This window comes from Penicillium daleae (assembly GCF_028827525.1).
Source record: "Penicillium daleae strain IBT 16125 chromosome Unknown utg000008l_segment0_segment0, whole genome shotgun sequence".
NCBI lineage: Eukaryota > Fungi > Ascomycota > Eurotiomycetes > Eurotiales > Aspergillaceae > Penicillium > Penicillium daleae.
Genome location: NW_026623156.1, coordinates 3485565 through 3496036, shown reverse-complemented (window position 1 = coordinate 3496036; position 10472 = coordinate 3485565). Strand labels below are relative to the sequence as shown.

Below are 10472 nucleotides of genomic sequence, written 5' to 3'. Positions count from 1 at the left end.
CCAGAGATAAGCCCCTTACCAAGACTCCTCAAGGTAGTCCAAAGGCAAAAAAGCCATCACATAGCAACACCAGTACCACCAACTAATCTCCATATCAAAAAGAAAAAGGAAACAATCCTCCATTCCAAAAACCCCAAAGATCAATATCCGCGTAAACTGGGCGTGTGTGGTACAAAGAGCTCGAAGCAAGATGCAAGGCTATAGAAAGGGCTTTAAAAATAGTCAAATAGTAGTTGAATTTCCAGCTGACAGTCGCTTCATCTAGGTCAGCTTCTGCTTGATGAAGAATGAACGCAGATGCGACAGTTGCCAGGCACAGGCCGCAGACAGGATGGCCAATTGGATCATAGTCCAGCGGACGACGCGGGAGTTGGTGGTCTCGGACTGGTCGCGGAACTCGGCCTCGCGCTCCTGCAGAGGGAAAAGAGTATGGTCAATATTGGGCGTGTATAGCTGCGAATGGAAGTATACAGGTATATAGGTCCAATGTCTTGAAAGACGACAGGAAACGCTGGCGCTAGTGGGATCAGGATCAAGGAAAGCTTACCCGCTGGTAGACCTGCTCACGACGAATATCGTGCAAACGGCCATTCAAATCACGCACACGCTGGACGATATCCTTCATCTTATCCTTATCCTCAGTCTCGATCTTGCTCGTCTCGCCAATGGCAATGTCCAGGTTGACCCTGACGGCGGCCTGGCCGCTGGACATCCAGCCCGAGGTCGAGACGTCGGTTTCGGCCAGGAAGCAGATACGGTGCTGGCCGGCGTCTGCGGCAGAGAAGGTGAAGCGGCCGGAGTGGTTTTCGCGCTTGTTGACGACGCGGTGGTCATTGTCGAAGGTCTCGTCGACGGTGATCTGGACCTTGAGGTTGTGGTCGATCGCGTAGGTGTTGGTGTTAGGGTTGATGACTTCGGTGGAGAACTTGCCTGTTCAGCGAGGAAGGGTGAGTTAGTAAATTCACATTCTGCCTTTCTTTCGTCTTTCTCGATTTTTGCGTCCACCTGATGAAGTTCATACCTGCTACCAGGGTGTCCTTGGGGAGGTCCTCGTAGAAACACTTTGTTTGGCGGCCATCCACGTAGAAGTACAAGGCGTTGGCGGGGACCAGAAGGGAGAAGATAGAGAAAAGAGCCATGACAGCAGCGAGCCATGATGGCGAAGATGCCTGGTAAGCCATGGCTGGTGGATGTTTGAGCAATTGAAGGAAACGCTGCTGCTGGTCAACTTGTCAACAGGCGGAGTGTTGACCATCTGGCACCATCACGGCCCCACACCGCCTGCTGCTTTCGTGGACCCTTCCTTGCCCAGAAGCCGCGCTCGATTTTCATCTCTCGACTATTTCATCATCGACCAGAACATATATCAAGGTTGGCGAGGTTTATTCGATTGCCTTGCTGCACTACGCTATTTGATCTTTTCTACCGCCTTTTCGCCCCACGAGGCCCTGCTTTGAGCCACCATGGCCGCCGCCGCGGATGTACGCGACATGCTGGACTTGCCCGCTGAGGGCCAGCCCAGGCCGGCCAAGAAGCAGAAAGTCGTCGAGAAGCGACCAGGTTCGTGGAAAATTGATCTCTTTCACAATGGAGTGGTATCTAATTCAGGTTGCAGAGGGCATTACCCGTGAACTGTACGCGCTTCTCGGTGAGCGGGCGCCACCGATCGCGATCAACGAGAACAAGTACAAGGGGCGACCGAAGTTTATGAACAAGCTGCGAGTCCGGAAATGGTATGCACATTATACACTGTTGTGAGGCACGATGGAGGCTAATAATAACTGCTCTTTCTAGGTGTATGACCCCCTTCGCGAATCAAGCCAGGGCCGACGGCCTTGTCTTGAATCACTGGCAACGAGAGCACGAGTCGACTCGACGACCTGCGCCCGAGCCGAATCAGATGGAAGTGGATGAGACTAAGGAAGAAGGAAAAGAGGAAGCACCCAAGACGAAGGAGCAAGAATATGCATTCGCCAAATACAATATCAAGGCCCGCTTGCCTCGACGATACACTGACGAAGAGTACAACCGACACCTGAAGAGCGATGACTGGAGTCGAGAAGAGACAGACTACTTGATGAATCTCGTTACCGAATATGACTTGCGCTGGGTGATCATTGCAGACCGCTACGACTACCAACGACATCTGGACTCAGAACCTGACGCCAACGCGATCGTACCAGCTAAACAATACCGGACGATGGAACAGATGAAATCGCGGTTCTACTACATCGCTGCTACAATGTTGGCAATCGAGCATCCACCTTCCGAAATGTCCGAGGCCGAGTTTGCCCTACACGAACAAATGTTGAAGTACGATCCCGATCGCGAGCGAGACCGCAAGGACCTCGCCGCTCTGCAGCTCAACCGCACAGCAGACGAGGTGCGCGAGGAAGCCATGCTACTGGAAGAGCTGAAGCGCATCACAAGCAACGAGCAAAACTTCATAACCGAACGTCGCGAACTCTACTCCCGCCTCGAAGTCCCCATCAGCGTCGGCAACACCGCCATGTACCAGTCCAGCCAAGGCCTCTCCCAACTCCTCCAGACCCTCCTCCAGGCCGACAAGAGCAAGAAGCGCCGCTCCATCCTCGGCCCCGAAGGCGCCATCCCCAGTCCCGTCGGCCAAACACCCACACAATCCACTGCTCTCGGCCGCGCCGAAACACCCAGTACAACCGCAGCAACCAAGGATGCCAAGAAAGGCCCAGTTGCCCCCCAGGCACAATCCGCCTTGCGCACCCTCACTCCAGCAGAGGAAGCCCGCTACGGAGTCCAGCACCACGAGCGCCTTTCCGGAGGTGTCCAATTCCGCAGCGACCGCGCCCAAAAACTCACGCAGGCCAAGTCCAATGTACAAACCCAAAAGCTCGCCAGCGCCCTGGCCGAGCTCGAAATCCCCGTACGCCTGTTCATGCCTACTGAGCGCGTATGCAAGGACTTTGAGAAACTCATTCAATCCGTCAACCTACTCCTGGACGCCCGGAAGGTCTCTGAAAAGGTTGAGAGTGAGATTCGTGTCTTGGAAGCTGCCCGGGCAGAGCGCGAGCGCAAGAATGCCCCTGAGAATCCGAGCAAAGACCCCGAGCATCCGGAGGTGAAGACGGAGGCTGATGAGGGGGGCAATAGTATGTTGGGATCCACTGCCGCGAACGGAACGGAGTCCGGGGGTTCGGCGGAGGGCGAGACTGGTCAAGCGAAGGGTGCTGATGCCGCAGTTGATGCCGTACCTGCGAAGCCCCCCGTCAAGGAAGATGGGAATCACAAGCGTTCTGCCAGTGTTTTGAGCAGTGTTAGTGACAAGAGCTCGAAGCGGCAGCGGCGCTGAATGGTTATTTCATCCTCTTGCAATCTTCTCCCAATGTATCTCTGTATCATACTCGGCGCTAGGGTTTGGATACCTCTGTACGATTAATGACATTCTGGTGGTGGGGAGCTATATCCATAATTGACAATTTGACTGCTCGCCTGCTGGCTAACAATATACACATATAATCCATTGCGTACTCCTGCTCAATATGAATAGAGTCTTTCGACTCGACATGCATTACACTCGGTACACTCAGTCCATCCCAAATGAACGTCCATCACCGATCATCCGTCGTAACCAGATCCCACAACATTCGACTAGTCCGACTAGCCCATCGACTTCCTTCAAAAGATCCAGGCATATCAAGACATTCCTGATACATACTCGCTAATTCCTCCGCATTTGTACCGATACTCTTGGTGGGATTCGCTCGCTCGAGGCTGTTGGAGAAACGAGCCTGGTAAAGACCTGGCGACGTCTGTGATGCTTCTATCGGGTGCGCATTCGAGTCTCTCTTGCTGGTGTTGCGCTTGGAGAGCCTGCGGACCCAATTTGCGCCGCGGGCGTTGCTGGGGCGTAATAGTCGAGCGACATCCTCGGCGTCAAAGTCGTACTCTATACCAAGATAGTCCGGGTCAATGTCCACTTCATGGTGCCCTGGGGCAGAAACATGTCGTTCCTTCTCCTGGTGAACTGAGCCCGGTAGCGCGGTTCTGTGGCCTCTTTTATTCTTTTGATTCTGGGGATGTGAGTTCATCGATTGACTAAGGCGAGGAGAGCGATGCACCGCAGTATCTGATTGCTGGCCCGTGTAATTCGAGTCCTGTTGGACGTGACAATGTTCAAATTGGGTCATTGTTGGTGTCTCAGGTGCCTGTAGGCTCATTGTGCTTCGCTTCTCCGACACCATGGGCCTGCAATCTTGTTCTTGGCTATAACGGCCCGCCAAGATTTCTCGAAGGTAAGAGGGCTGTGGGTACTCGTTCCTGGTTTGACTAGAATTCTGCAGTTTGAAAAGAGTGTCCGCATCGACTTCAGGGTGGTTTGCATGGTCATTGACTGATGTAGACCGCGTCTCTGGGATGGTTAGCGGAGCTGGACGCACTAGGTCGGTTCTTTGCACTTGATTTTGACGAGCATGGCCTCCTTGAACATTTGTATCTCTCATCTGGACTTCTGCCTTGCGGTCTGGGGTTTGCTGTACATTGGGATGCCCATGTTCATGTTGGTTATAACGTGCAGCTTCGTCATCGGGCACTGAGCTATACCCATAGCCAACTCGCCGGCCTCCAGACATCCAACCCACACTAATTTTGCGCGGTGCGCCAATCCTTTGCACATCCTTTGACTCAATATGAGTTTGCGAACCTGGTGGCTTCTCATTGTCGCAATGCTCCTGGAACTTGCTACCAATAGCAGGACTTGTACGAGCAGAATCATGGTGGAGGCAGATCTTCTCCGCTCCGACATCATACTTGCTGCCATGGACCCCACCGACATGGTTTACATGATTTCCTGCATCGACGGTAAAAGAGTTAGAACGAGGAGACGCATTGGCTGAGATCGAACTTGGCTGATGAGAGTAATACGACGATCCCACTTGGTGGTGATAAGCCGGTGCTGGTGCATTGTGTCCGGAGGCGACCGAGGTGGTTGATCTCTGCGCGACTGGCATATTCTCTTGTGAAGAGTTCATAAAGACGCCATATCTATTGTTGTGAATCAACTCCGCAAGTGAGGGGTTGCAAGAAACCGGCGCAGACGATGCAGGTTGGGAAGCGAGGCGATGTGAAATACCCATATCTTCTAGATGAACGCTCTCGCTGTCCATCAAAAACATGCCCGAGTCAGTCCGCTGTCGTCTTTTGGCAACAACAAGATCCGGTGGCTGGTTTGACAATGAGTTTGGGAAAGTTAGTTCGTCCTTGCGACCGCTCATTCCCATGCTTCGACTGTCTGTCGGGTGTTTTTGACCATTGCTGCTCTGAATATACTGGATCGCAGGAGCTGGTCCCGCAACTGATCCATTGCATCGTTGACTGGTCGAGTTCAGATCTGGCATGGACCTTGCCGAGACCACTCCGTGTTTATGATCTCCTTCAAAAGAGACCGAGTGCTGAACATTTTTGTATGGACCGCGGTGACTTCTGAAGGTACTGGGTGGTGTTTGCAGGAAACGCATCCCATAGACCGACTCAGGGGGTTCTGGAATGTCGTGCCCAAGGCCGATAGCCCAGCGTTCGGATTCCCGGTGTTCCTGACTTCCTTCGATCAAGTTACTCAGTTCTATTTGGCGACGCGCACGATTTGCGGGAGCCTCCATAAGCTCGCGTCTGGGGGTTGAGATGAATTGTGCGTCACTATCATATCGACTTTCGCTCACCAGGCTGCTGCCATACCCTCCCAACGCTGCAAGCTGGGTAGCTGGTTTCGAGGCAGATCTTGACGACCTACGCGAGAATGGGAACAAGAACTTGCTTGATTCATGATGAGCACTCGATGCTCTGGACTCGCGGGAGAATCGGCGCCGAATGATGCGCGATATGCTCTCAGGATGGTATTTCGAGTGCGGAGACGACGAATGTTCTGGTCGAGGATGTAGTTCTGTTGCTCGTTAGAATGGTTCTGGCCGAATCATCACAATGCAGATTAAAGGGACTTCTTGATTATCTCATACCTTGTGTCTTGTGCCGCCGCGCCGCTGCATGGCTTGCCTGGCTGGCTTGGTATGATCGAGCCACATCCGATGGAGATGCTGGTCGCGGCTTTCGCCACGGAGGACAGTGAAGAAACATTGCTTGTATCTTGTATACGTCGTGTTGGAGAGGAAGGCAGATATATGGTGATTGAATCTAGTTTCAATCCAGTTTGAATGGCATACTCGAGTCAACCTGGGAACGACTCTGTTGCGCCTTCCTCGTGACGGGAGCGAGCTGCGTTCTGTTTGTTGCATACATTGGCCATGGTCGACGACAACGGAGGAAGGAACTCCTAACGCAGTCCTAGTCAGTTTGGAGGTGATGACACCGTGGTAGATTTGCCCAATGTTTGTACATTGGTTGAATATATGGCCTAACTAGTTGGATGGGCAGACATGTATTTGAAGTATACTTATGTTTCTATATACTCCGATTGGTTGACCGAGGCACAGCCAGGAGAATGTTCCACCCACGTGATCCTGAGATATCAGGTCGCTTACATAATGCATACTGCTCTTGGTCGTGCTCAGATATACTGCTGTTCGGGGTATATTTCATTCCAAGTGCCACTATTGACAACCTGCAGCGAGCTACCAGCGCCCTCCGGTCAGTCAGTATGCAGTTCTTCCCCTGGTCGGGGCCTTGGGCTCCAATTCCTGACATCTCACCGTTGACAGATACTTTTGCGAGTCCATGGATTATATCTGCGCTGCAATTGGTGCTTCTCTGCTGGATCCTGCACTGCTACAGTAATTATTGACCGGGGTCTGAAAGCTGGCTCCCGGTTGACCCCGCTACGGAGGATGTTGACTCGGTGGCCTCTTCTCATGCGGTGTAAGAAGTCCGATCCAAGTTCGTATTCAATTGATCTGCTTGGGGTTATTCTATAGCTGCTCGAGCTTCTTAGGCACTCTCTAGCCCCATTTCCCGCCGTGTAGGACCCCCTCCATCCAAAGCAAAATGCAGTCTTATCGGAACTGTTTTTTTTTTGTTATCGCCCCGTGGCCAAATGGCGTGATCCCTGCCGATCACGGAGAGGGGCCTCCTGCGGACGTATCGTATTTACCGTATGGACGTTTAATAAGTGGGGGGTCTAACTTTGGTAATTACCATACACAATTACACATACCGCTCCTCGGGCATGCTTCCCCGACTGAGTACGGAGTACAGTCCTGTCCTACAGTATTCCCAACTCCCAACTCCCCGAAGGATGGCACTCCCGTCACAATTGTAATGCTGCGTATGGTAATTTTCCCAGGTTGACGGTCTGACTCTCTGCCCCTCCATCCCGTTGGGGTTTAGGCCCGCGTCCCCTCCCTCCATTTTTCTTCTCAGCTTTTTCCCCCCTCCTCCTCCTTCTCTTCTTCTTCTTCTCTTTTCCAAAGGCATTGGGTTCTTTTGCATCTTTCTATTTTCCTTGAGATCCCCGCCCTACCCCCTTTTCCCCTTCATTTTCACACACATCCGTCAGAATGGTTCAATCGTATGTTCTGCTCCCTACAATCCTCAATCGCCCTGCTATTGTCGACTCATATACTGACACCATCCTCCAGCGCCGTTCTCGGTTTCCCCCGTATGGGTCGGGTCCGTGACCTGAAGAAGGCCACTGAGGCCTACTGGGGTGGCAAGCTCTCCCGTGATGACCTCCTCGCTGAGGGCAAGCGTCTCCGTGCTGAGCACTGGGGTCTGATCCAGAAGGCTGGTGTCGACTCTATCCCCAGCAACGACTTTGCCTTCTACGGTATGCAATCATCTTCACTGATCATCATTAATTGACAACCGAGAACCTCTCTTCTAACAACCCAAAAGACCAGGTTCTCGACCACATCCAGCTCTTCGGCGTTGTCCCTGAGCGTTACTCCAAGTACAAGCTCCACCCCCTCGACGAGTACTTCGCCATGGGCCGTGGTCTCCAGAAGGAGGGCGTTGATGTCCCCGCCCTGGAGATGGTCAAGTGGTTCGACTCCAACTACCACTACGTCAAGCCTACCCTGCAGGACAACCAGGTCTTCACTCTGGCTGCTGAGCCCAAGCCCGTTGTCGAGTTCCTCGAGGCCAAGGCTCAGGGTGTCACCACCCGCCCCGTCATCCTGGGTCCCGTCTCCTTCCTCACTCTCGGAAAGGCCGACCGTGGCCAGTCCGTCGACCCCATTGACAAGCTGAACGACCTCCTGCCCCTCTACGTTGAGCTGCTCGCCAAGCTGAAGGCTGCCGGTGCCGAGGATGTCCAGATTGACGAGCCCGTCCTCGTCTTCGACCTGCCCGCCAAGTCCAAGGCTGCCTTCAAGCCCGCCTACGAGGTCCTGGGCAACCTGGGTGCCAAGGCTCCCCGCCTGACCCTCGCCACCTACTTCGGTGACATTGTCCACAACATCGAGGTCCTCTCTTCCCTCCAAAAGCTCCACGCCATCCACGTCGACCTGGTCCGCAACCCCGAGCAGCTTGACACTATCGTTGCCGCTCTCGGCCCCCAGCAGACCCTGTCCGCCGGTGTTGTCGACGGTCGTAACATCTGGAAGACCAACTTCAAGAACGCCATCGAGAAGGTCGAGGCTGCTATCCAGAAGCTCGGCCAGGACCGCGTTGTCGTTGCCACCTCCAGCTCCCTCCTGCACGTTCCCCACACCCTCGAGAGCGAGAAGAAGCTCGACCCCGAGATCCGTGACTGGTTCAGCTTCGCTGTTGAGAAGCTCACTGAGGTTGCTGTGATCGCCAAGGCCGTCAGCCAGGGCCCCGCCTCCGTCAGCGCTGAGCTCGAGGCCAACGCTAAGTCCATGCTCTCTCGTGCCACCTCTGCCCGCACCAACGACCCCACTGTCAAGGCTCGCCAGGCTGCCGTCACCCCCGCGATGCACAACCGCAAGTCTCCCTTCGCCACCCGTATTGCCGAGCAGACCAAGACCATCAAGCTCCCTCTCTTCCCCACCACCACCATTGGTTCCTTCCCCCAGACCCAGAACATCCGTGTTACCCGCAACAAGTTCACCAAGGGTGAGATCACTGCCGAGGAGTACGAGAAGTTCATTGAGAAGGAGATCCAAGATGTCGTCAAGCTGCAGGAGGAGCTTGACCTGGACGTTCTCGTCCACGGTGAGCCCGAGCGTAACGACATGGTCCAGTACTTCGGTGAGCGCCTTGACGGCTATGCCTTCACCACCATGGCCTGGGTCCAGTCCTACGGTTCCCGCTGCGTCCGTCCTCCCATCATTGTCGGTGACATCTCTCGTCCCGCTCCTATGACCGTCAAGGAGTCCAAGTACGCCGTCTCCATCTCCAGCAAGCCCATGAAGGGTATGCTCACTGGTCCCATTACCTGCCTGCGGTGGTCTTTCCCCCGTGATGACGTTCACCAGTCCGTCCAGGCTCAGCAGCTCGCCCTCGCCCTCCGTGACGAGGTTGCTGACCTTGAGGCTGCCGGTGTTGCCGTCATCCAGGTCGATGAGCCTGCCCTCCGTGAGGGTCTGCCCCTCCGCAAGGGCTCCGAGCGCGATGCCTACGTCAAGTGGGCCGTCGATGCCTTCAAGCTCTCCACTGCCATCGCCCGCGATGAGACTCAGATCCACTCCCACTTCTGCTACTCTGAGTTCCAGGACTTCTTCCACGCCATTGCTGCCCTTGACACCGATGTCCTCTCCATCGAGAACAGCAAGTCTGACGCCAAGCTCCTCAAGGTCTTCATTGACGAGAAGTTCGGTGCTCAGATCGGACCCGGTGTCTTCGACATTCACGTAAGTTTCTCCTCTGACTGGTCGTTTCTTTTCTTCTGGGAGTTTTTTATACTAACATTTCATCCAGTCTCCCCGTATCCCCAGCGAGCAGGAGATGAAGGACCGCATTGAGGAGATGCTCCAGTTCCTCCGCCCCGACCAGCTCTGGATCAACCCCGACTGTGGTCTCAAGACCCGCAAGGAGGATGAGTGCATTGGCCAGCTCAAGTCCATGGTTGCTGCTGCCAAGTACTACCGCCAGAAGTTCTCCCAGTAAATTCTGGGCACTTTTGATTTTTCCTTTTTTTTTTGACTCACTTCCTATAATGTGTTAATTCATGGAGGCGGCTTTCTCAACCGCGCCGTCTCCAGCACGGGGAGTTTTACTGGTTTGTGTGTGTGTTTTTTTATGTGATGAGTTTATGACGATGATACCAAAAGTTCAACATACGGGTTTCAACGGTTTTGTGGATTAGAGGGCACCAAAAAAGCGGGTTTACGGAGTTTCAACATGACTAACGATTTCAACATGGGTGCCGCCAATTTAGGTGCCAATTATTTCAACAATTGCTTTGTTCTCCCGTCCTTGCGAAGCAGTTGCTGTCGCTTGGACCTTGGAGAACGAGGAACCTTTTTTTTTCGTGTAGAATTAGCTGTGAATATACCTTTTTCTACAATTCTTTTGGTTTTTGCGTTGTCTGAGTAGATGAAGTTAGAAGCTCCCCTAGAGAGCCTACAATCAAGGCACGGAATGTC

The 10472-nt window shown here is 53.6% G+C and overlaps 4 protein-coding genes across 4 annotated transcripts; 2 read left to right on the top strand and 2 right to left on the bottom strand.

Moving 5' to 3' along the window:
• Nucleotides 1-261: 261 nt before the first annotated feature.
• On the bottom strand, nucleotides 262-1181 carry N7458_009798 (p24 family protein; the record flags this gene model as incomplete). The annotated part of the gene is made up of 3 exons (XM_056913180.1): nucleotides 262-411; nucleotides 548-930; nucleotides 1022-1181. The coding sequence occupies 3 exons, from the start codon at nucleotides 1179-1181 to the stop codon at nucleotides 262-264; spliced, it is 693 nt and encodes a 230-aa protein (XP_056762029.1).
• A 282-nt stretch (nucleotides 1182-1463) lies between these two features.
• Nucleotides 1464-3328, top strand: N7458_009797 (SANT/Myb-like DNA-binding domain-containing protein; the record flags this gene model as incomplete). The annotated part of the gene is made up of 3 exons (XM_056913179.1): nucleotides 1464-1560; nucleotides 1616-1733; nucleotides 1795-3328. The coding sequence occupies 3 exons, from the start codon at nucleotides 1464-1466 to the stop codon at nucleotides 3326-3328; spliced, it is 1749 nt and encodes a 582-aa protein (XP_056762028.1).
• A 259-nt stretch (nucleotides 3329-3587) lies between these two features.
• Nucleotides 3588-6105, bottom strand: N7458_009796 (uncharacterized protein; the record flags this gene model as incomplete). The annotated part of the gene is made up of 2 exons (XM_056913178.1): nucleotides 3588-5896; nucleotides 5988-6105. 2 exons carry the CDS (start codon nucleotides 6103-6105, stop codon nucleotides 3588-3590), a joined length of 2427 nt encoding a protein of 808 aa, XP_056762027.1.
• Nucleotides 6106-7481: 1376 nt separating this feature from the next.
• Nucleotides 7482-9993, top strand: N7458_009795 (5-methyltetrahydropteroyltriglutamate--homocysteine S-methyltransferase; the record flags this gene model as incomplete). The annotated part of the gene is made up of 4 exons (XM_056913177.1): nucleotides 7482-7492; nucleotides 7563-7750; nucleotides 7819-9737; nucleotides 9805-9993. 4 exons carry the CDS (start codon nucleotides 7482-7484, stop codon nucleotides 9991-9993), a joined length of 2307 nt encoding a protein of 768 aa, XP_056762026.1.
• Nucleotides 9994-10472: the final 479 nt, after the last annotated feature.